The 25,275-nt window shown below is 42.7% G+C and overlaps 1 protein-coding gene across 11 annotated transcripts in view; it reads right to left on the reverse strand.

Moving 5' to 3' along the window:
- HDAC6 (histone deacetylase 6) overlaps nt 1–25,275 on the reverse strand; it is a 129,768-nt gene that overhangs the window by 68,418 nt on the left and 36,075 nt on the right. For all 11 annotated transcript variants that reach the window (XM_030193921.1, XM_030193920.1, XM_030193916.1 and 8 more), the window contains 6 exons: nt 24,688–24,814; nt 23,577–23,642; nt 18,109–18,168; nt 17,605–17,694; nt 11,034–11,140; nt 10,836–10,903 (listed from right to left, as the gene is read on the reverse strand). In XM_030193921.1, coding sequence (XP_030049781.1) covers nt 10,836–10,903; nt 11,034–11,140; nt 17,605–17,694; nt 18,109–18,168; nt 23,577–23,642; nt 24,688–24,814 — 518 coding nt within the window. The remainder of the gene's footprint in view (nt 1–10,835; nt 10,904–11,033; nt 11,141–17,604; nt 17,695–18,108; nt 18,169–23,576; nt 23,643–24,687; nt 24,815–25,275) is intronic.

Here is a 25,275-nt window from a genome sequence, read left to right on the forward strand (position 1 = left end):
TGTCTGAAATAGGGAGGGTGTAATCTGGGGTGTTGATACTTGTGGGGTTGTCTGTGTTGTGCTGGGATGTGAGGATGAGACAATGTGTTTTTTCTTTATTGAGTTTTAGTTGAAATGCATTTGCCCATGTATCCATGATGTTCAAGCTTAGCTTGATTTTGTTGGTGATTTCTGTCAGATTGGTTTTGTAAGGAATGTATATCATGACATCGTCTGTGTAGATGAAAGGGTTAAGGTCTTGATTGGATAGGGACTTGGCTAGTGGGGTCATCATTAGGTTGAAGAGGGTCGGTGATAGCGGTGATCCTTGTGGTACTCCATAGAAAGCTTTCCACGGTGATGATATATTTGAGTTTGATTTTACTTGATATGTTCTGGTAGTTAGGAAACCCTTGATCCAGCTGAGTATGTTTCCACTAATCCCGAACTTGTCTAGTAGGCTTGTTTATATATTGTGGTTTACCACGTCGAAAGCGCTCGACATGTTGAATTGGAGGAGGAGGATGTTTTTGCCTAATGCTATTTCTTGTTTGAATTTGGCTAGGACAGTGAGTAGTACTGTTTGAGTGCTATGAAGGGGGCGAAATCCTGACTGTGATACGTGTAGTATTGAGAATTTGCTTATGTAGTCTGTAAGTTGTTTGGTTATCATGCTTTCCATCAGTTTGACTACGAATGGGATAGACGCTAGTGGTCAGTAGTTGGTGATTTCATTTGTTTTTTTCTTGGGATCTTTTGGTATTGGGGTGAGTAGAATATTGCCATATTCCTTGGGGAAGATACCTTGTTGGATCATGTAGTTGTGCCAAGCAGTTTCTCTCCTCTCTCCCTATCCCCTACCTGCTCTCTTTATTCTACATCCTGTACCTTTACCCAGCACCAGTGTCTCCCTAATCTTTTTGATCCTGCTGCTTCCCCGCTCCTTTCCCACGCATTAAAAGGGTGCAAAAGTTGCAATCTCACACAGATTTACCAGCACTGCTTGACCAAATGCACAGTCTCAAATTGCACATTGATCCAATCAATATTACAATGCACATGTATGAAGCGAGGACCAGGTAGTTACTTCACTAATGGTGCACAATGAAGCAGACTTCAGAAAAACTACAGTAGCTGCTGCATTGGCTCTAATTTCATTTTAGAGGAGAGAGGAACACTAGGCTGTTTACAACAGAGCTGGACGAATGATGCCAGCCAATTAGCTAAGGCTCATTTTGCAACTGAAATGCCAATTCTGTAGGGGTCAAAGAAGACAAAAAAAATTACACAGATTTTGTGATAGATTCTGATCATTTGAGATAATAAGAGAGTGCCCATTTGCAGTGCAGAGGGCTCTCTCATGTAGATTATGAAGCTTTGGGCAGAAAGTATTACATTCTTGTTCACATGAAAAGGTATTACCACTTTCAATAAAAACAGGGATGTCAGAGCACAACATTGTTATTTTGAAATCATATGAAAGGCTCATAAGTAACTAAAGGTATGGGGTTTTTTTTTTACTTGAATTTAAACCACACCTCTCAACTCAAGAACCTAAAGTAAGCCCATCAATTTCAAAATGTACTGTGACTCTTCAGTACATTGCATGAAATTTCTCTAATAACCAAAAGGTCCCTACCTCCCCATCCCAATCCTTCACTATTCCCCCAGACCCCCCCACCCTCACTATAAAACTTAGTGACATATAACCTTTGCAAATTAAAACTACCATATATTTCCCAAGTTTTTTGAAATGTAAAAGTCAATTCCTTCTCATATCCGTGAGATGGAGTGCCGATACCTCAGGTTTCTTCTGCGTTGAAGCAAATACCAGGCAGCTTGCTGTGATCACACTAGCTACAAAACTTCTGGAGTCTGTCTGGAAGGCCCAGAGGTCCATTGTTAAGCAAGCTGCAGGCTAAAATCTTTGGCACAGTAATTCTCAAAATGTCCATAATCAAATACTGTATCCCAGAAACACATAATCTAAAACTGGGGACCAAAATGCCCCCTCGTGCCCTAAGTTGACAAAAAGTACTCCTGGTTATTTGGGGAGGGGAGGTCCTTTACCAAATAAACTGGAAGAATCTAAGGTGCAATGCACAAAAATGTTGTTCTGATAAGGGGACAGGCAGGGCCATAAATAAATATAACAATCTAGAGAGGACCATCATCTTAACCACATGCACCCTCTCCAACCAGGACACTGTCAGGTTTCCCCTCCTCCAAATCTTCCCAAATGGCCTTCAGAAGGTGTGATAGTTAGCAGCATAATGGAGGCACTGTCCACCATAAGTTAAATACCCACATATCGTAAGCTTTTGGCTGCCCACCTAAAGGGATACTGGCGTTTCAACCACGCTTATATCCTCTGAGCTAACAGAAATATTCAGGACTTCTGATTTAGACATATTGATATGAAAGCCTGCTACTGTCCCATAATTCCTCAGGGCCTCTACTATTATCCACTCTACCATTCCTGCCAGGGAGCCATGGGGGTCTGTGAGGGTAAATATGGAATCCGCAAACAAAAGTAGTTTATGGTGCCTATCCCCACAAATGATGCCCTTAATATTTTGCTGTTGCCTCATCTTCTGTGTTAGTGGTTCCATTGCTAGGGCAATTGAGGGGACAGGGAACAGCCTTGCTTCGTTTCCCTCCCTAATTCAAAAACCTAAGTCCCATTAATTTGTATACTGGCTAAGAGCTGTATATAAAGAATTTTAATCCAATACCAGCCTTTCATACCAAAACACACTTAAGGTTCTTATCAATTAGAGCCAGTAGTCCCTATCTGCATCTACGTCCAGAAATAGTGCTGGGTTGCACCGTGATCTTGTATTTCAAATAAGCTGCAGAACCCTATTGAAACTTTGTCAGATGGTAATAAAACCCACCTGAGTATCCGGCACTAGATGGGGCAGATAATTCAGTAGCTGTTTCACCAGTATTTTAATAAAAAAAATTTTGTAATCAGTACCCAGCAGGGAAATAGGCCAGTAGGATCTGTAGTTAGCAGGATCCTTACCAGGCTTCAATATGACTGTCACCCTTGCCAATCTCCATGAATGTGGTACGATAGCTCCCTCCTCTAACCCATTAAAGAGTCTCGTTAATAGACCCACCAAATATTGCCTAAAGCACATAGACAATTTTGCAGTGAAGTCATCTAAACCTGGGGCTTTACCAAGTAGCAAGTTCTTAATAGCCCACATAGGCTCTTCTTCTGTAATGGGAAGAGATAACTGATCTGCCTTCTCCGGGGTTAGATGAGGTAATCCAGCATCAGAAAAATACTGGTTGATGGTGTCCAGGGATATTGGTGCCTATGGTATTTAAAGAGCCTTATAAAACTTCACAAAGGTTTGTGCAATCAGATCTCTATCTTAATGGGCCTCTCCTGCATTATCCTTTACATAGGTTATAAAGATGCTAGTGGCTTGTTTTTTCAATACATAGGCCAGAAGTTTACCTGCCAATAAGTAACTAAAGTTTGAAACTCACATTCTTGTAGCAGAGATAAATGCTACCAGAAAGAGGCTGAATTGGCCCAAATGATGGCTTCATAAGGGTTGTAAGGACAATGTTAATGGCACAGATTTCCACAATGATGGTTTGAGATGAGAAAGTCTTTCATAAATCAAGAAATGAGTGGACACTGCGAAGGCAGCTATCAATCTGAGTATGACAGCCCAAAAGAGCACCGATATACGCACTGACAGAAGTTTGAAGCCTACATGATAGAGACAGTATAAAGATAAGAAGGGCAGTGAATGAGGTCATGACCATTTATAAAGTGCCAGATGGAAAACTTCTTCTACTTGAAAGCACGGGCACATCTGGTAAATGGCTTCCTAAAAGCAATTTAAATGTATTTAAAATGCATTGGAAGACCTAGTGCCATGACTAAGTACTGCTCACTATCCATGCTGTGAGGCTTTGGGTTTTGAGGATGGGATGAACAAAGCAGCAACTGTCCTGTTTGATAAAAAATGATGAAATTGGAAGCCTGCAAGGTGGATGGAGTTTTGATGAGGCCAGTGCAGCATTAGAAAAATCATCATGCCTGGCCTCTGTTGAAACTTGTGCAGAGCCTTTGTCATGAGTGGGACAGATGAAAAAGAAGAACAGAGGCTGTACTGCCATACTGGGACAGACCAAAGGTCCATTAAGCCCAGCATCCTGTTCCCAACAGTGGTCAATCCAGGTCACAAGCACCTGGCAAGATCCCAAAAAAAGTACAATATATTTTATGCTGCTTATCCTAGAAATAAGCAGTGGATTTTCCTCGAGTTCATTTTAATAATGGTGTATGGACTTTCCTTTAGGAAGCAGTCCAAACTTTTTTTAAGCTCCGCTAAGCTAAATGCTTTTACCACACCAGAGTTTAATTACACATTGACCAATTCGTTTTAAATTTACTACTTTGTAGCTTCATTGCGTGCCCCCTAGTCCTAGTATTTTTGGAAAGAGTAAACAAGAAATTCATGTCTACCCGTTCCATGCCACTCATTATTTTATAGACCTCTATCATATCTCCCCTCAGCCGTCTTTTCTCCAAGCTGAAGAGCCCTAGCTGCTTTAGCCTTTCCTCATAGGGAAGTCATCATATCCCCTTTATCATTTTCATTACCCTTCTCTGTAACTTTTCTAATTCCACCATATCTTTTTTGAGATGCAGTGACCAGAATTGAACACAATATTCGATGTGTGGTCACACCATGGAGCAATACAAAGGTATTACAATGTCCTCATTTTTGTTTTCCATTCCTTTTCTAATAGTACCTAACATTCTATTTGCTTCCTTAGCCACTGCCGCACACTAAGCAGAGGGTTTCAATGAATCATCAACGATGATGCCTAGATCTCTTTCCTGGTTGGTGACTTCTAATGTGGAACCTTGCATGATGTAGCTATAATTCGGATTCCTCTTTCCCACATGCATCACTTTGCACTTGCTCACATTAAACATCATCTGCCATTTAGATGCCCAGTCTGTTAGAGCATCCCTTGCCAAATGATCTGGGGATGGCAGATTGAGTAATAAAGCAGCAGCTTTGCATTTTCGATGATGGGAAATATATCCAAGGGATCCCTCCAGCTTGGAAGATGAATTGCAGCACTTTGTAACAGAAGTACTACTCATGTGGCTGGAAGACTCTACTCAGCTTGTCAGCCACTTGATCCTGGATACCAAGGAGATAAGCTGCTTGTATTTAAATGGGGGGAAAGATTCTATCTGTCCCTGCTTGTGGACATAAAATATTTTGTTGTGTGTTTGAACTAAGATCAAATAGTCTTGAAGAAAGTGGACATAGCCTGTAGCTTAAGGCAGCTGATATGCAAGAGGCATTCAAGGCTTTGACCACATCCCTTACATAAGGCGAGAGTTTATGTGGGCACCCCAACCTATGATGGCAGCATTCATTGTCAGGACAAATGGTATTACAGAGGAGCAAAGGGGAAACATTGTGTGAGGTTGCTCTTAGGCTTCCATCAATGAAGCACGGTTTGTAACTGAAATGAAGGATGCAGCATGATAGACAGAGGTTGAATATGCTGGTTCCATTGGAATTTGAGATCCCAATAAGGTTGTCTCATTTTCAGATGAGCAAAAAAACAATGCACACCACAATAGCCATTAGTTTAGCTATTTAAGTAAGCTTTGGCAGTGAGAATATTCAAAGTTTCCTTATGATATACAGCATTAAGGAGCACTGTTTGTCCAGTTGCAGAAAATGCCCATTCTTGTATTTGTCTAAAATAACCTCCATGAAGGACAGTCTTGTTTGTAAGATGCAAGTCTGATTTTTGGAAGTTGATTACAAAGCCCAGACTGGAGCAAATAAATTACCCTGTTCCTAAGGACTAATGCAATGCTCTCTGAAGATGCTGCAACAAGCAAACCTGTCAAGTAAGGTAAAAAACACCAGATAGCCTTTGTAAAAATGTGTGGCAGTGACTACAAGCCATTTGGTAAAAATTCTGGACGCCAATAAAAGGCTGAAAAAAGAGGAATTTGTACTGGAGGTCCCTGCAGAGTTGAAACTGGAGATAACCGCCAGCATTGGACAAGAACTGGGATGAGTATGTAAGCATCACTGAAATCTGCGCTGCACAGCCAATCTTCCTTTTGTGGGGACAGAAGAACAGAAAAAGTTCATTTTGAATTTCTCTCTGTAGAGGAAGATTTAGGTCTCCGAGATCCAGGATGGAATGCAAGCCTCCTGTCTTCCTTGGAATGAGGTGAGGAATTGTTTCTACATAGAGACCGACCAAATTTTGGTTTGAATACCAAAACTAGCTTGAATTTCTGATTTGGCCATGATTCGAGTCTGGCTGAAAATACTTGTGAATTTTCAGCTGAAAATGAAAATCCCTGCCAACCAAAACAGCCACCCCTCCCACCACTCCACAGGCCTACCTTAGAAACCCTGCTGGCTCCAATCTCAAAATGGCTGAAGCAACTTCTGCAGTAATCTAGCAAGATTGCCGTTGAAGGTCTTGGCAGCCATTCTGATGGCAGAGGTGGCAGGAGCAACTAGGGATTGATCCTGCTCCGGTTAGACCACTAGAACACCTGGGTTTTAGGTAGGTCCGGGAGAGGGCTATGTCTGGTTGCAAGGCACGGGGGGAAGGAAGGCTCTGTCTGGTCATGGGGGTAGGGAGTGGGTTCTGTTCAAGGGTCGGCCAGACCAGTTTTGGCTGAAACCGAGCAGTGAATTTCGGTCAGCCTCTAGTTCTATAGCACTATAGGAGCGGACTGACTTCTTGGGAAAATAAGACCATTACAAGGGCTGATAGGGTAGTTGCATTAGAAATCTTAACCAGTATCCTGTATTTATTATAGAAATGAATAAGGAATCTGTGGTAATCTGTTCCAACTGGCTTAGGAGAATATGAACCCTACCTCCTCCAAGTTGGGCAAGGTGTAGATTTTGAAGAATCACTGCCTATGACGGGGGCTCAAATTATAAAAAAGGATCATTGTTTTAGTTAAGCAGATGTTGCACTTATTGTACTCTGCCTCTAAAACAGGAAGGCAACTTTTTCACACTGATATACCTTAAAGAACATAAAAAGTTGACTGAACCAGCGCTAGGTGCTGTAAATGGATCAGTGGTCTTTTCAGCTTTATACTGTGTGCTTTACTTCCCTTCCAAAGAAGGAACCCCAGGTAAGCTAAGTGCCTGGCAGCCATGGGAAAAGGGAAATTTCTTAAATCTGGAGGAAAAACCTGTATTTTCTGGAGATGTAGCTTGATAGGATGATAAACAGCAATTTGGGATGAAAAAAGAAAAATGGTTCTTCGAAGACCTTGTCTAATTGATCTAAGACGTGGATCTTTACTAGGGTTATTCAAGATGCTTTGACTATTACTAGAAAAGACAAGAGCAGGACCTAGTACAAAATAGATGGAACTTGTTTAGAAGGCCATGCATTGGTAAAACAGTGGCATGTTTTGTTCTTCAGAACTTTCTAGGAGACCAAGGAAATTAGTATATGATTCTGCGTCTTATATTAGAAGTTTGGATTCATTAGAGTAGATCAGCATTTCTTGCACCTTCGAATATATAGGGGGGAAAAAGTCTTTATCCACAGAAACATGCCTTATTTAGTTTGCTGTGTAGAATTTTCTGAATTGCTCCATCAAGCTTTGTAAAAGCAGTTGGAGCGATCCAGATGACTGTATTATGCCCCAAAAATCGTTTTTCCAGTTGTAGGAACAGAACCAGTGATAAAAGTCTAGGAGGATCAGAAAGCAAGTAGGATCTGGAGCAACTACACCAGGCCAGAACCATGTTACACAACCTATACTAGGAAAGAAAAATGAACGATAATCTGTAGAAAAAGTGTTCTGCTCAAAAACTATGGAAGGAACTCCTCTATGCAACAGTCCTCTGCACTGGGTGAAGAACAAAATCACAGCACTATGTGAAATGCTGGCTGTGCAGAATTGGCAGTGTAGAGCATGTTATGGATAATCTGTTTTGAAGAGGCCCTGAATTGGCAGTATGGAGGAGGAAATGGCTCTGAAAACTCAGCAGATACCAAGTTCTGTCTTCTATAATGATGCGCTGGCCACAAAGAGTAAAAAAGCCATTCTAAAGGCTCAGCACCAATTCTATGATGTATGGCCTTGTGTTGTTGATCACCACTTACTATTTATTTATTAGGATTTATTTACCGCCTTTTTGAAGGAATTCACTCAAGGCGGTGTAAAGTAAGAATAGATCCAACACGAGCAGGAGGCAATTACAGCAGTAAACATATTGATATGCTATCCTACTTGATATGCTATCCTCATTTGGATTTCAGGACTTTTTTGCCTTAATTTTCTTTTTATTTTAACCATTGCAATTTTCATGTATGCTCTGGTGGATCCTCATCAGTCGCCTTGTCTTGGGACCTCTTCTCTTTTCTTTCTATACTTGTTCCTTTGGTGCTTTGATTTTCTTCAATGGTTTTCAGTACCATATTTATGTTGATGACTCTCGATTTACTTCTCTACACTTGAAATTTCACCAGGAATCCAAGCCCAAGACTCAACCTGCTTGTCTGACATTGCTATCTAGATGTCCCATTGCCATCTAAAACTGAACGTGACTAAGGCAGAACTTCGTATCTTTCTGCCTAAACCCACTTCTCCCACTTCTTATAACATAAGGGCAAGACCATGCACAGGGAAGGGTTCAGAAGTCATATTTCTTACATATCCAAAGAGGCCTCCTTTAAATTAAGGATAATATATTCAGTTAAGTCATGATTCTCCTAGAAAGCCCTGTGAACGCTAATACTTTTGATAGCCATAAGCAACATCGACTACTGTAACTCTTAACTTAAAAGCTTTTAAGCTAGTTGGCATCTTCAAATAGTTCAACACACAGCAGTTAATCTCATTAACAGGGCAAAAAAGTGGGACCATGTATTTTCACTACTAAAGGAGGAGTACTGGCTCCCAATCCTTCACAAAATTACATTTAAAATTTTAATACTGTGAGGAATATGAGGGTGAGAGGGAGAATGAAGGCACATGGAGGAACGAGGAGGCTCGAGAGGGAGGGAGATGGGTAGAGAAAGGAAGGAGTCTATTCTCCTGGGGGACTGGAGAAAAGGAAAAGACTACAATTCCCAGCAGCCCCTGAGTAGGTCCCATGGTAGAAACAGGGACTTCAATCCCCAACAGCCCCCAGAGGAGGTCAGAAGGGCAAGAGAAGGGAGTTGGAAGAACCTGTCCCAAAGAGCCAGAATGTGGGAAGGATTTCTGAACCTGCCCAATCATGCAAAAGGAGAGCAGCTGAGCAATGGGTGTTGGGAGGAACCTATGGACTGGCAAGAGGAAGAAAAGGGGGAAGAACTAGAGCAAGAGGAGCCGATGGAGATTTGCTGCTCTGACTAAACTGGAAGGAAAGGAGGTGAAACAGGAGAGGGCTGCTCGTGAGGACAGCCTGGTAGAAGAAGGGAAAAGGTGGCTATCCCATGAGGGGAGCTGAGAGAACAGGTTTACCACAGAAGGGTCATGCGGGTGGTGGTCAGGGTATAATGCTGGCCTGGTTGGGAAGGGACCCTTGCCACCCCCCAGGTTGATTTCTTTTGAAAGGGAGAGAGGAGGAGTGGTGGTTTTGAGCATAACTGCTTTACATGAATTGCTGGGAGTTTGAACCCTTTTTGATCTACAGTGTTTGGAGAATTACTTTTGCATAACTGCTTTACATGAACTGCTGGGAGTTTGAACCCTTTCTGAACTGCTGTGTTTGAGGAATTGTTTTGCCTAACTGCTGACATGAACTGCTGGGGAGGGTTTGAACCCTTTCAGGAGCTACCGTGTGTGGAGAATTACTTTGCATACCTGCTATACATGAACTGCTGGGAGTTTGAGCCCTTTTTGAGCTACTTTGTTTGAAGAATTGCTTTGCATAACTGTTTTATATGAACTGCTTAGATTTTGGAACCTTTTGGGGTTGTTTTTTTTGTTTTGAATACTATGCTGTTGAACTGCTATGCTTCTTGAGAAATGCTGTGGTGGGAACTACCTTTGGAGGAGCAGCTGACACAAAGGGATTACAATAAAGTATAATCTGACCTTGTGGATTGCCATGTGCTCTTTAGCAGTGGATTACAGCACACAGCTCAGCTAAAGCGCCGAGGGACTCAAGAGTCTCCCGGTGCAGAGACTTTTCCAAGAGTCTCCCGGTGGTGGAGACCTTACAATACTTATTTATAAGATTTATCACTCACCACCACCACTTTCCTTACTCTGTCTGCCAACACCCTATTCCTCACATAGAGCGTTCAAATCTGCTCAGCATAATCTTCTTGTGCTACCATCTTTCTGATATCTTCATTTAGATATGATTCATCATTCTACCTTCAGGGCTGTAGGCTTTTCATTGTGGAACAATTATCTAGTTTTTTTTTTTTTAGGCTTGAGCCCACTTAACAGTCATTCAAGAAGGGTCTCAAGAAAGTTTTGTATCTGGAAGCCTTTGGACCCAATTGAATTGAGAGATATTCTCTACTTATAAAGAGACATACATCACGTAGAGCCAGGGGGAAGAGAAGTGTGGAATCCAACGGACCTCAGATACTTGGCAACTATTTTCTGTTTTCTTTTCTATTCTACAAGAAATTTTATCTCCTTTACCAACTTTGTTATGATCTTATTTGTAAATCACTGTGACAATATTTCTAAATGGTGGTGTATCAATAAATTGTAAACTGTAACCCCAAGAAGCAAATGTGAGGGACAGAAAAAGAACCAGTTCAAACAAGGGATCACAGAGGGAGTGATAACATAAGGAAATAACTACTGCAAATAAGACACTCTACAGAACCTTGTGTGTGAGGCTTCTTACCGTAGTCCCATAGACTCTCCCAGTATTTATAGTGGGCACCGATTGTCTCGGACACGGATTCCAGAGCACTGCAGGAAAACCCAATCAAAATATTAGTTAAAGCTAGCTATCCTCCAATCACTTGCTCTGCTAATTGCCTCTCCTGCCCATCCCTTTTCTTTCCCCTCAGCTGTTTGATATGTTTACTGCTCCCTTCACCTCTGACATGGTGTAACAGGAGAGGCAAGCCTCGGGCATGGGTCTCCCAGCAGAATCTTCAATGCTGTGCACACCCCTTCCGCCAGTGAGCGCATGTTGTAACCACCCTGTGCACAATTAGAAAAACAAAACACACATACAAAATTACTGCACCCAAAAGAAGCCAGCTAATCTATTGCCTGGGTTATTGCTGAAGAATATATAGCTCAGTCAAAGCAGAAAGGCTTTTCAAAGTGCTGTGTCAAAGAAAGAGGAATCTGAGAAAAACAAAATAAACATTATAAAGGACAGTTACATTTTTCAATATTCCTCACCGTACATTACAAATTCAACCACAATAAGGAAAAATTTGGTGTTACCTGATCATTTTCTTTCCTCGAGTTCTAACAGAGCAGTCCAGAATGTGTGGGTTATACTTGCCAACAGAAGGGGACAAACTGAAGAGGTGTGATCTTTGTCCTACATTAACCACTGTACAATCACAGCTCCCCAGTAATTTCCATATCAAGCTACCACTTACAGTTCTCTTCCTCTCACAATAAGAAATCTAGGGATACCCTCAGATACCCACTCCTGAGGATCCAAACAAACATGATTCTTCTCCAGACACACAAACCCAAACAAAAAGATTTTTTTTTTTTTTTTGGGGGGGGGGGGGGGGGGTGGAGGAGGAAAGGAACCTCATACAGGTTTCCAACATACCAGGAGGTCATCTGGACTTGTCTGACTGCACTCAAAGAAATAAAATTATCAGTAAGATCAAATTTTTCCTTCCTTTTTCATCTCTCATGAGAGACGTGAATGCTTTCTGAAAACCTAGATACACTACATCAACTGGCTCACCTTTTATCCATGATTATTCACACATTCAAAGAAATGAAGCAAATAGGTGAGGTAAGACTTCCCTTGGCTGAATCCATGTTGAATCTGCCTCATTAAACCATGTTTGTCTATGTGTTCAGTACTTTTATTCTTTATAATAGTTTCCACTATTTTGCCCGGCACTGGCATCAGGCTTACCGGTCTGTAATTTCCTGAATCACCTCAGAACCCTTTTAAAAAAATCAGCATTACATTGGCCACCTTTCTATCTTCAGGTATTAGGGACAATTTTAACGTTAAGTGCTAATCTTCCTCTCAGCATATAAAATCAGGTTGGTAATGAAGAAGGAAAGCGTTTACAAAATACTTGTATGGATCCAAGTCCCTTTCCTCTTACTCCCACTTCTTTGCCAGGAGGGTCTCTTGAGGTTTGATGTGTCACAGAACAGATAACAGCTATCAGGCTGGCTCCTGGACCAGTTTCTTTACTAGAGCCCAGGTTAAGCATGGCAAGCTATTTGTTACTCATTAAGGAGATAGAGTGGAATACTGCCTAATGGTTAATGCAGTGAGCTGACAAGCTGGAGAATTGGGTTCAATTCCCACCGCAGCTCCTTGTGACTCTGGGTAAGTCACTTTGCCCCAGATACAAAAACAAATTGTGAGCCCACTACCTTGCATGTAATAAATGCAAACTGTTTTGCTTGTACCACAGAAAAGTAGAATATCAAAACCTTTACCCTTCCCCTTCAAGAAAATGAAAAAACGAAAGTATACCTTTTATTTTCCCTATGTTTCCCCTGTCAGGACTCAGGTGCATGGGGACTGTCTCACTAACTTTCCCAGCAGAGATTGGTATTTCAGTTTGGTAATGCAGCATAGCCATTTTTGGGTAGTTTGGGGATTAGCAGGTTTCCATGACAGCTAGGGAGAGAACAAGTCACTGCTTTCATTCTGGCTGTGGATGCTCAGTTGTCAGCAACACACAAGCATCTTTAAGTAAAGTTATTCCATTAACGGCAGCAGCAGCTCCCATACTCTCGACTCTTGCCACCTTACAATATGGCTCTCCGTAACAATCTAAAAAGACAAAAAAAACTCCGATTCAGATGCCATTTTGATGCGGGGCTCTGCATGGTAGCAGAAACCAAGGAATACTGAGCACTAAACTGCAGTTCAGTTGCCGTTTTCCAGCCTGGCTCTAATCCAGCAGCTCACCTATGGGACTAGCAGTCATAGAGGTACCTTCTTCAATGCCGCCCTTTATGCATGTTTGCAACATGTAATAGCAAACGTGGCGCCACAAAGGAAGTTTCAGCAACAGCTGCGACTCGTATATTTCAAATACTGGAGCTGTATTTTAGAGTGGTCATAGAAGAGCCATATCTTGGCACTGCTCAATTTAGAAGCTATTCTCATGGGTAACAGTTCCTTTGCTATATTCTGAGGGGAGCATGGCTCAGGTTTTAGCAGCACAAGTTTGGTGTTTAATATTTCTGTTTCTGCCTGCTTGGGGCTCCTTGCCTAGGGAGCTGTCAGCATTGAGTTTAGATTTAATGCGCTATTCAGGGCAATTACTGCCTTTTCAACTTTGGGGTTTGTGTTGCAGTTCAGAGCTCCATGTTGTCCATGGTAGTAAAAGTTTTCAACCAGTTCCAGCTAGGGTGGCCCTTGTTCTCTTTTAGGAGGGCAAATTTTAGAATATATCACATCCTTCCGCGCTCCCCTCATAAAAAAAAAAAAAAAGAACGGGAATAGCAGTAATTTTACATTCCCCTCTGTAGTAAGCACTTCCTTGGATTAATAGGCAATTTACATTAAAAACTTTCTGAAATTGCTCCAAGTATTACAGATTTCAATTTCAATTTAAAAAGAAAACACAGCAAGACGGGATGGCCTGAAGGTAAGTTCCCAAATCAACAAAAACCTCTTGTTCACTTGTGAGTAAAGCAAGCCTCCCTAGCTTTCCACTCTACTAATGAATTTAGTCAAGAGAAATCTTGCATCACCAATCTTTGAAGGGGTGCATAAGCATATGGATAAAGATGAGCCGCTCGATACTGTGTATCTTAATTTTCAAAAGGCATATGATAAAGTACCTCATAAAAGACTCCTGAGGAAATAAGAAAGTCAATCTCCTATTGTGGAATAAAAACTGGTTAAAAGAAAACAGAGATTTGGGTTAAATGATCAGTATTCTCAATGGAGAAGGGAAGATAGTGGGGTTCCCCTGGAGTCTGTGCTGGGATCGCTGCTTTTTAACATATTTATAAATGATCTAGAAATGGGAATAACTAGTGAAGTAATTAAATTTGCTGATGACACAAAGTTATTCAACGTTGTTAAATCAAAAGAGGATTGTGAAAAATTAAAAGAGGACCTTACATGAGACTGGGAGACTGGATATTCAAATGGCAGATGATTTTTACTGTGAGCAAGTGTAAAGTGATGCATGTGGAAAAGAGGAACCCAAACCATTGTTAGGTGATGGAAGGTTCCACATTAGGCGTCATCGCCTAGGAAAAGGATCTAGGTATTATTGTTGACAATATGTTGAAACAGTCTGTTCTTAATATGCAGCAGTGGCTAAGAAAGCATATAGAATGTTAGGAATAATTAGGAAAGGAATGCAAAACAAAACTGAGAATGTTATAATGCCTTTGTATTGCGGTCGCACCATGGAGCAATACAAAGGCATTATAACATTCTCAGTTTTGTTTTGCATTCCTTTCCTCTACTAGCAGAAAAGTTGTGCTACTGCTTGGTATATTGGGCCACTAAGGTGTTCTTTTATCACCCATATGAACAGTGCTTTTTCAAGCTCAGGTCTGGCCACATAACACACACATTTTTGTTTGAGTTCTCGTAAAGTGTCAATGTCTTTAATGAAGTCCCAGAGTTTTGCTTTATTTCCAAGCCAACCTCCGAGCATTGGTGCATGGATAATCAATGTTCCACTGTATGTCTTACCTGATATTTTTCTTTTAATCCTACCAGAGAAGTCCAGAAGCCCTTCTTAGCCAAATATCCATCAACATTCTTCCATTCTAAATTGTTCTCTTGTTTTCGTATCTTCTCAGTTTGGAGTGTTTCCATTTTAAAATTTCAGTCATGAGTATGACTTTTTAGCTAAAAATGCATCTTAAAATTTGGAGCTTAAAAGTTATGCCCACATATTTAGGCCTGCTATTTGCTTGCCTACATTTATGAGCCTAGTGCTGAAAATCAGTGCTAGGCTCCTAATTTCTTTCCCCCATCCTAAAGCTGCCTGTTACCATCCACTTTTTGTGCTCCTAAATTTAAGAGTTTAGTGAAATTTAGAGTAAAAATGTATCTACCTAGGCCTAGTACATTTTCAAAGGGCCACTTTATGAATGTAACTCTCAAAGTCAAGAGCATAAATCCTTTGACAATTGGCACCACAGGCACGACAAATGGCTGCCTAAAGCCCCATGGTGAAGACCTCAGCTTCAACAAGGCTTCCAGCTTATGGTCTTGCAGATCTTCAACAGCTGTCCCACTCTCCACTGGGATTGTTGTCCTTTTGGTCACCACCATGACCAACGAATCCACCTTTGGGAGCTACAATTTCTTCTCTTCTGGGAGGAGAGGGTATAGTTTTCCCACAGCTTTTCCTATTCAGTGTCTACAACTTTGCCCCAATGAAAGACTGATGAGCAGGAAAGGCTCTTAAGGGCTTAATTCCTTTGAGAATAGGATTCCCTGAAGCTCGTGCCTCCTCAGTGACAGGCTCCACAATACTCAACGCTTCTAGGGCCTGTATTATCATGCCCAGTTGCTCCTCTCTGTGAAAGAGGTACACCACCAAAGGATCACTGCCATCTGCCCTCAACTCCCCCCCCCCCAGCTCAACTTCACCCCCTCCCCAGGGGGTCTGCAGGGGGGGGGGGGAACTCATCTAGGGCACAGGCATAAGACCCTCAGTCTGAATTGCTGCCCCCCAAGACCATCTTATCCTACTCCTCTATCGCCACCAGTGTCACCCTCCAACAGGATAGGGACCCGGCAACCTTTGCAAGAGGAATGCCTAATGAAGCAGGCCATGCTACTCCTCTTGTACTGACTCCAAGGCCCCACAGGGTAGGAGGTGGGGTCCACCACCCTGTCTTCCTATTGTGCCAGTTGGGAGGGCACACTCAGCCCCTTGTTGCAGCTGCCTTCAGTTGGGGCAAAATGGTGACCACCTCTTCTCCAGGCCATACTAGATCAGACCCAAGCAGAGCTCTGAATTCATATCCCTGCAGGAACCTTACTCCCCCTGTGCCATTCCTAGCCCTGAGACTTCTCTCTAATGCAGTGCTCCCAAAGCAGCTTGAGGGAGATGAGGAGGACGGGCATAGCACTGGAATTCCCTCCTGGCTGTTGCCCCAACTCCTCTTTCACTCTGCAGCTGCTGGACAGGAGTCAATGTTCTACAGACTCAGGGCATCCGTCCTTAATATACTTTGTTTGTTTGTTTTCCTGGATGTCAGAGGAACAGTGGACAAATTGAGCTCTGACTATCCTTGATGAAAGATAGGATGGACCCAAACTCCTCCAGGTAATCCCCTCAGGTGTAAGGGTCCACCAGACCAAGATTCCTCTCCATCCACTATGTTCTACTGGGTTACCAATTCTCCAGCCAGACCCAGGAGCCACCACACTAGAACACCTGTGAAGGAATGCTTGTCACCATCTACTGGAGACAGAGAATACCGGGGAGCTGTGACTACACAGTGGCTAATATAGGGAAGGGATCACAGCTCTGTCTCCATCTGTTGGCTGGTGAGCATTACCCACATGTTCTGGTGTGGTCTGGTAGAATGAAAAGGAAATTTATTTTTATATTTTTCATGCTATTCATCATAGACAAACTCAAATTTCCTTATCGTTTCTGATATTTCCCTCAGAATTATTCATCCTTCAAAGAGGTCTTTTTTTGACCAAATTACTTCCATTCTCACAAGATTTTCTATCTGTGATGATCTTACAGTGCTCTGTAGACAGCAGTGTGATTTAATTTTACTCTGTTTTGCCGCTATTACTCATTACCTGTATTACTGTTGTTGATCTCTGCCTTAAATCAGCTAATGTTCATTTATGCGTTTATATGATTTAATAGCAGATTATGTTTTGGAGGTTTTAATATCTTTATTCTACCCATTCACTTTCTTATGTCTCTCTTCCGACACTAGTTCAGACACAGATGTGTAGAATTGTGATGTCTTCACTGCACCATGTCACTCAACCACTCAATTAGGAAAATGTAAATTTGATTATCTTAAGCTGTGTTCTAAGCCAATCAGAATACAGCTCTGTACTAATCTCTGTTTAAACCACTAGGGGGGGAAGTTATCAATGTGGGCTACCATAAAGTTGGGTTATGTTACTGTTAACCCAGGTTATCAGTAACTAGGTCTCACTGCATAAAATGGGACCTGTGCTAAAACAGGGTGAGTTAGTGATAAAATAATCAATCTTAATGGTAGCTCACATTGATAATAGCCCCTCCAGGTCCTTTTTCATACTGCCCCTCCCATCCCCCAAGGATAAAGTGGTGTCTCTGCTGCTCTTGCTGCCTCAAGCCTTGATGTTGAAGGGAGAGCAAGACCTACTTTACTACTTCTGGCTTGATCAAGGCACAGCCCCTGGACTCCAAAACCTCCCTCAGTACAATGGGGGATTATGAGAAAGATCATCTGACCACCATCACCCCCAGTAGATAACTATAAAGAGGTGAGAGCCTTACCTCTAAAGACAGAATCAGCTTCCCTCCTGCCAGCCCCAGCAGCAGATGTGTCAGATGAGCAAAGCATGCTGGGGATACTGCCATCTCACCCTACAGCAAAGAGAAAGCTCAACTAATTCCAAGCTGCCCATGTTGTATTCCTGCTTTACATGTATCAGCATGATGCCTTTGTGTGCTCTGATGAGCACTACAGTGTACAATGTACTGTATAGGGTGACTCAGAATTCAAAGGGCTCTATTGACTAGTGAAATAGCACACATTACTGTGTTATCTATCTACACACTTTAGTTTGTATTAATATTAAAACAAATAAATGCAAGATAATGCTAATGAGCTGTATTGCGTGAAAATTTATGCAAACCAGTTCCTAAATTATCGCACTGGATTACTGTCCATCTCATTAAGTACCAAATTTTATGTTATGGTATGAGAGCTGTAGTGAGATCAGTACCAGCTTTCTCTTCTAGTCCTGGCACAGACTACCTTGTGTATCCAGTTCTTACCTTGGGGTCTCCCACCACAGAGTCAAACCCAGCTGCTACCAAGACCAGGTCGGGCTCAAACTAGAGGGGAAAAACAAAACACAGGTATAATCAGAAATGGGGTTGGTGCACCCTGGGCAGAAGTTCTATGGCCAGTCTTTCACGCCCACACCCTACCAGAATTAGTAAGGAGTCTTTTTACTAAAGCTTAGCGTGCACTAAATGCTGCGTATTCTATTTTATACCTATGGGCCACATGGCACATAGCGCATGCTAATGTCCATTATCGCACACAAGTTTTAGTATAAGAACCCCTAAGAGAATAAGGATTTTCATGTGCATCAAACTTAGCAGAAAATAACTGTTTTACATTTACATATTTCATACATTTTTAATTTACAATCATTTTTTAATCATAAGAACACAGTACAATAAAAATAAATTGTTTCTTTGCGTTGATGGTGCTAGGAAGGGTGACGCAGTCACTTAAGTGTCTGTAGCAAGTTGGATCAAAGATGTGACTATTTCAGCGTATGCACTCAAGGGTTGCGAGCCGCCAAAGGGCTGCAAGCTCACTTAGATGTATAAGTTTTATCATGCATATTTAATCACGTCAGAATCTTATTATAAAGGAAATTATCAGGTAAATCCCAAATTTTCCTTTTGACAAAGATTTGACGTTACAATATGAATCCTTTTGACAAAGATTTGACAATGTTACAATATGAATCCTATACAATTATAATCTTATAAGACTATCCTGTGATTTCTCAAACTGAAAAAAAACCCTCTGTCATTCCCTTATGGGTCTCTTTTCTTTTAAGGTAGTATACTGATAATATGAAACATACAACTTTTTTTTTTGTTCCACTTAATTTTTGTGTGATGTGGAAGTAAGATGGGGAAAAGAGAGCAGAACACTTTTTTTTGATTAAGATATTAACAAACACTGAACTCAAAACCAGAATGTATGGGTTATGTCAGGAGAGAGAGAGAGAAAAAGAGAGAGAGATCTTCACTATGAAAACACAGCTTCCCAGGATTTCCTGTATTACGGTCAACATAGCCCAACCTTTCTCCTAATAAGCACAGAAGCTCAGGTCCCCCACGAGAACACCCGTGTGGCAAAATGGTGAACTTTCCAGCATGAGAATTATAAGAATAGTTCATAAAGTGTTCTTCTCTAGTTTGGCCAGCAGGTGGTGCATGTTTATATTTAAAGCCGTTACAGAAAAAAATGACTGTTCCTTCTTTAGTTTAGAACAGAGAGGAAGTAACCTGCAGTGGTGTGGCCAGCTTTTTAAAAATTGTTGTTCTGGGCTCTGATTGGCCCAGGAGCTCAAATCTAGCCTGGAAATACTGGATTTCTCTCAGTCTCAGACAGGGACAGGAAAGAGAAAAATCTCTTCACTGAGGCCCTGCTATTTCCTGTACTCCCCAGGCACTACTCAGGTAGAGAACAAGTGTTAGATAGTTTTAAAATTGATTCCTATTTGTTTTACCTGTTATTGGTTTGCTGTAATTTTCCATCTGTTTTATATGGTTCACTGTTCAACTGTGACAATAAAAAAAAAACCTGATAATTTATTGTCTCTGATGTCTTGAACTGACTAAAAATCCTGGTGGTTTGTGTGTTGGGTCTGTGGGTGCTTTCCAGGAATTGTGGGACCCCTGAGAGAGTGTGGCCCCAGTGTCCTAGAAATCACCGGGGAATAACTTGTGGGTGAGAGACTCGTCCAGAGGCAAGTGGAGCCTAATGCACGGGGGTAGAGAGTTGACTAGTATAAAGCACATGCTCAGCTGCAGGTGGGCCTAAGCAGTGCTGGGGATAGACCCTCCAGGTGGCCGTGGGGTTAGCCCCAGTGCTAGGCGTTCCGTGACAACCCACTCCTGAGGAACCAGATGAGCCAGAATTCTTCCATAGTACAATGAAAACTTATATTTAAAAGAAAGAATGAGAACGATGAGCTTCATGCCACCCACCATAACACAGGGCAGGAACCCAGACTGGTCCGACTGGACTTAAGAAAGCTATCAGGTAAGACCAAATTTTTCCTTCCTTATCACCCTACCAGACCAGTCCAGAATGTATGGAATGCAGCATGTAGCAAAGCACTCCTCAAAGCTGACTACTACTAATCATTTTTATAGTGCTATTAGACAGGATGAACACATCCCATCTAGCCTGAACATCTAACCTATAAATGTTTCATAAACAAATGCAAAGTTGACCAGGTGACGGCTCTGTAAATCCCTACTTAAGTAATCCATTACTACTCCACCCAGGATGCCGCTATCCCACTCGTCAAGTGAGCTTGCAGCCCTTTGGCGGCTCGCAACCCTTGAGTGCATACGCTGAAATAGTCACGTCTTTGATCCAACTTGCTACAGACACTTAAGTGACTGCGTCACCCTTCCTAGCACCATCAACGCAAAGAAACAATTTGATCCACAAAACTCATTGGCCATCTACAAATAGTGCAGTAATGTGCAAGCACTGGAATTCGCCCTCCCAGGCCTCCCCCATCTTCTTTTGCTCAAGGAAGTACACCCACACTTCCTCCCCTAGTGGAACAGGCACGACCGCATGGGCTTTCAGAAGGGTTGAGAGTTCTTCTGCAATACCTGCTCATGCTGATAACTGAAGTAATGAGCTCCCGGTGGGCAAATTGGAGGTTTGAGATGCAAATATAGGGTGTATCAGAGATGGATTATTTGGAAAACTCATCGGTTGGAGGTTACTAAGGAGCCACCTTTCATGGAAAAACTTCAGCCTCCCCTCAACTGGTAAGTCGTCCAGGACGGACACTCGGATATGGGCTATGCTCTGCTGGAGCCAGTCAAAAGCTCATCTTTTGCTTTGATTAGGGAGCAGCAGGGGCCTTAGGCGCACAATGCGGATAAGAACGAATGCGCTGGGGCTGAGCCTGAGCAGGCTGGCGAGAAGAGATGGTATACCTATGTTTCAGAGTAGTAGGCACCCCTCCTCAACTTGCCAAAAGACCTAAATGAGGAGGCTGAAGCAGTTGCCTGGCAGGAGAGGGAAGAGATGGTATCAATATGTTTCTTAATTTGGTCAGCAACCTCCTCAACCTTCTCTCCAAAAAGATTACCTCCCCCAGCATGAGGCATCCGCCAATCTCTGTTGAACCACAGGTTCCAAGTCAGAAATGCACAGCCATGATAGTCTATGCACTGCTATAGTTTGGGCAGAGACCCTGGATACTAAATCAGAAGTGTCATATGCACCCCTGGCCAAGAACTTACAACACACCTTGCTGCTTGGCCAACTCGTGCAGCGACTCTGCCTGCTCCATTGGGAGAGTGTCAGCCAAGTATAGCAGCTTACGCACTGAGTCCCACAAGTAAACAATGAAGAGCTGGTATGATTGAATGCATGACACGAGCATAGATGCCTTGAACATCTTCCTCCCAAAAGAGTCCAAAAGTTTCTCTGCCTGGGGGCGCCGAAGCATAGTCTCTAGAACTCCTGGCTCTTTTGAGAGCAGATTCCACCACCATGGAATGATGAAGCAACTGCGGATTATCAAAGTCAGGTGTACTATTGATCTGGTACATAGTGTTGATCTTTTTGGGCATGACAGGGAGCAACAGAGGGAACTCCATTCTCTGGGTAAATGTCTCCTGTCGTCCCCCTTCTCCCCCACTGCTAACTCCCGGCTCCATTCCTTCTATCTCGCTGCTCCCTGTGCCTGGAATAAACTCCCTGAGCCAGTACGTCAGGCTCAGTCTCTGGCTGTCTTCAAGTCTAGGCTTAAAGCCCACCTCTTTGCTACTGCTTTCGACTCCTAACCATGACTCTCTTACTCAACACCCTCACTTATCACCCCTACCACTGCAATTTCCCCACCCCTAGCTGATTGTTCGTCTGTCCAATTTAGATTGTAAGCTCTGTTGAGCAGGGACTGTCTTTTCATGTTAATTTGTACAGCGCTGTGTAAGTCTAGTAGCGCTATAGAAATGTTTAATAGTAGTAGTAGTAACTCCCAATTCTGAATGACAACCTCCTGGAGAGAGACAGTCACAGCCTCCCTAGGAGGAGACTTGTAGTCCTGGACCTCAAGCATCTTGGCCCTGGGCTCGTCCTTCACCTCTAAAGGAAATGGAATGGCCTCAGCCATTTCCTTCTCAAAAGAGGGAAAAGAAAGGCTCTCTGGAGGATGCTTCTCGGGTGCCAAATCCCTTGATGTCCAGGAGCTCCCAGCACCATGTGTCGAGGACGATTGATGCCGATGCTTCTTGGCTGCTAAAAGCTTGACATTGAGGCTCCTCGGTGCCGATGTCGAATCCTCACGTCACATCAGGGTCAGGTTCGACACTGGACGGTCCCACCCCAGTGGGAGCAGCAGTCAGCGTCGAGACAGGTGGAGACCCACTCGATGCCCCGCTGCTCCCACTGTCAACAGGTCTAGCAGCAGCCATACGTACTGACCCTCCCAATGCTGGTACAGTACTCTATGCAGACACCGCCAACCTTGATGCTGATGCATCGGACCTGGCTCCAAAAATCCTCTTGCATTGAGCCTCTCTCGCAACCTGGGTCTGCTTCTCCATTTGAAGAGGGACTTCTTTACGTGTATGGTGTACAGCGCTGCGTATGCCTTGTAGCGTTATAGAAATAGTAGTAGTAGTTAGCAGGGCTGTGGTCGGGACCTAAATACTAGAGACACCAAGAATGGGTGTCCTTGCAAGAGATGATCAGATTGCACCGGGTACAGTGCTTGAAGCCACTGGGAACTTGAGTGGACATGGACAGAAAGACCTCCACAGCCAAATCAAACAAAACAAAGGTGCCAGAAAAAGGGGAAAAAAAAGAAAAAGGAAAAACCCAGCTGAATTCAAGGCCTAAACATGGTCTTATGAATCAGAAAACAAAGGAAACAGCAAAAGGCACCAAAAAGCTCTTCCAGACTGGACTGTGAAGAGCTGCCACAAAAAGCAGGCACTTCCCACTGCGATAGAAAAATAACTGCGGTAACCACGCTCTCATGGCGGGTGAGACGGCACTCGCACATGCGTGGTGGAACATGTCTCACATTCCACAAAAGCTCTGTTAAAGCTTGTTAGAAGCTCCGGACCAGGTAACGCGGGATCACGTTATCCAATTGTGAGAATTATAGCCTGCTTGTCATCAGAGAACCAACCATTGTCACCCATATATAAAGCATCCAAGCTTTGAAAATTTATTCCTAAAGACTCCCCAGATGCACCACCACACAACAGGAAAACAGAAAGGGATCTGATGCAGTTTCTTCAACAGGTGCTAAAAAGACTCAGTTTTTGTACCTTGGAAGGCAGCCAGGAACCATGTTGTATCATTCACCAACTTGAGTATCACAAGAACAGCCAGAACACCTGATTACTTGACTACCACTGAGAATTCCCCAATTAGTACTTTAACCGCCAAATGTCATTATGGAGCAAGCAACGAAGCAAGCATATGGGCAGATGATTATCCACATTCTTACCTTGAAGGCCACAGGCAGGAGCAGATGCAGGAAGGTGAAGATATAATCTGCATCTTGCATGCCAATCTAGGGAGAAGGAAACACATACAGGATCAGGTTCTGCTACAGATAGGAGTGCAGCTGTGCAACCAGAGACACATCCCTAAAACATTAATGGAGCCACAGACTGCACACATGGGCACTTCCCCTACTGTAAGCAACGTCTGGTATCTCTGTACTTCCTCTGTTTAAGGCTGACAAAAGACTATACAGCTAAAGCTCTTTGCCTATCAGAGAAAAATTCCAGTACTTTACAGCCATGAGCTAACCTTAAACACTAGGAGACACAGCATCAAAGAGAGAAAGCAGCAGTTATTAAAATAAGATGCTGCAGGTGGGGGAGCCCTCCAACACTTTTCTAACTACCACCCAAAAAAAAAAAAAGAACAAGGACAGAGGATGGAGAGGGAGGCCCATGAAGAACACTAACTGTACTGCACTCATGGTCTGGTTACAAAAAAATTGTTTAAATCCTAGATTATGCAAGCTAGAATCCACCAGAAGGCACTGAATACTGAAGAACTGGAGATGACCACATTGATTACAAAACCAATATCAGATCAATGTAGTGATGTCACAGGCTGTGCACATGCTGTAGCTAACCTGCTAACTTTTCAACATCTACAGACATTCAGGACAAAGAAATAGTTCAATTTTTGATATGTTTCTAGATAAAAGAGAGACAGAAGATTAGTTCTCCATAGCCACTGTTTTCTCACTTTTTGCCTCCGCACTTGTAACCAACAGGATTTCAAGAATAAAACACACACCAGTTATTCTTAGGAGACTATCTCCCTGTGAAGGGACAGGATCACAGAACTAAGGATACACAATTTACAAGGGGACTCCACCAGCATGTGTGTGCTGTTTACACGTCCATAACTGCAACTACAGCAGCTTTTTTACCTAAATGTTTACACACACAAAAACAAAACTAAATTTTAACATGTATAAAAACTTCACTGATCTCCTCCCACCACACATTTCACATGGACACAGCCCCTTCCAACAATCAAGGCTAGCCCTAATGCCATTATGTGGCCACCTTCCTTCTCCTCTGAAACATCCTCACCTGGTTCCAAGGCACATTGATATTGAAGCCCTCTCCCTGCCCCCGGCCTACAGCGTTGCTTCCCGACTCCAATAGGTGAGGCCAGAATCCGCTGTGCTGGTGTCGGTGGATGGAGAAATAAAGGACGCTGCAGATGGAGAGTAAAAAGAAAAGAGTCAGCACTTATAACACTTCAAACCCTAGCACCAGTGTGATGAGAAATCCCAACACTATCAGGATCTTGCTATATAAGGGAGGAGTAGCCAGCCAGCTACAAAGAAGGTGCTATGATGCCGTTCTGTGAAAGGGCAACACAGTAAATCACTGGGAGCTCTAATCACAAAGGAAAGAGAAAGTTAAGAATCATTTTGAGTCCCCATTATTTTCTGATCTGTATTTGAGATTGATAAGACTGGATTATAAAGAAACATGGACTCTCCCGTCACTTGTTTGCTAATGATATTCTGTTACAGATAAAAACAGATGATGACTATGGCACCTCATTTATCATTGCACAAGTGTTTACAATAAATATCATATGATTTGGAGAGGTTAAACTTAAACAATCTGGAATAGGTGTTGGTTACTACTAGGTGTCAGCAAATTCTG

The sequence above is a fragment of the Microcaecilia unicolor genome, chromosome 2 (assembly GCF_901765095.1).
Source record: "Microcaecilia unicolor chromosome 2, aMicUni1.1, whole genome shotgun sequence".
Taxonomy (NCBI): domain Eukaryota; kingdom Metazoa; phylum Chordata; class Amphibia; order Gymnophiona; family Siphonopidae; genus Microcaecilia; species Microcaecilia unicolor.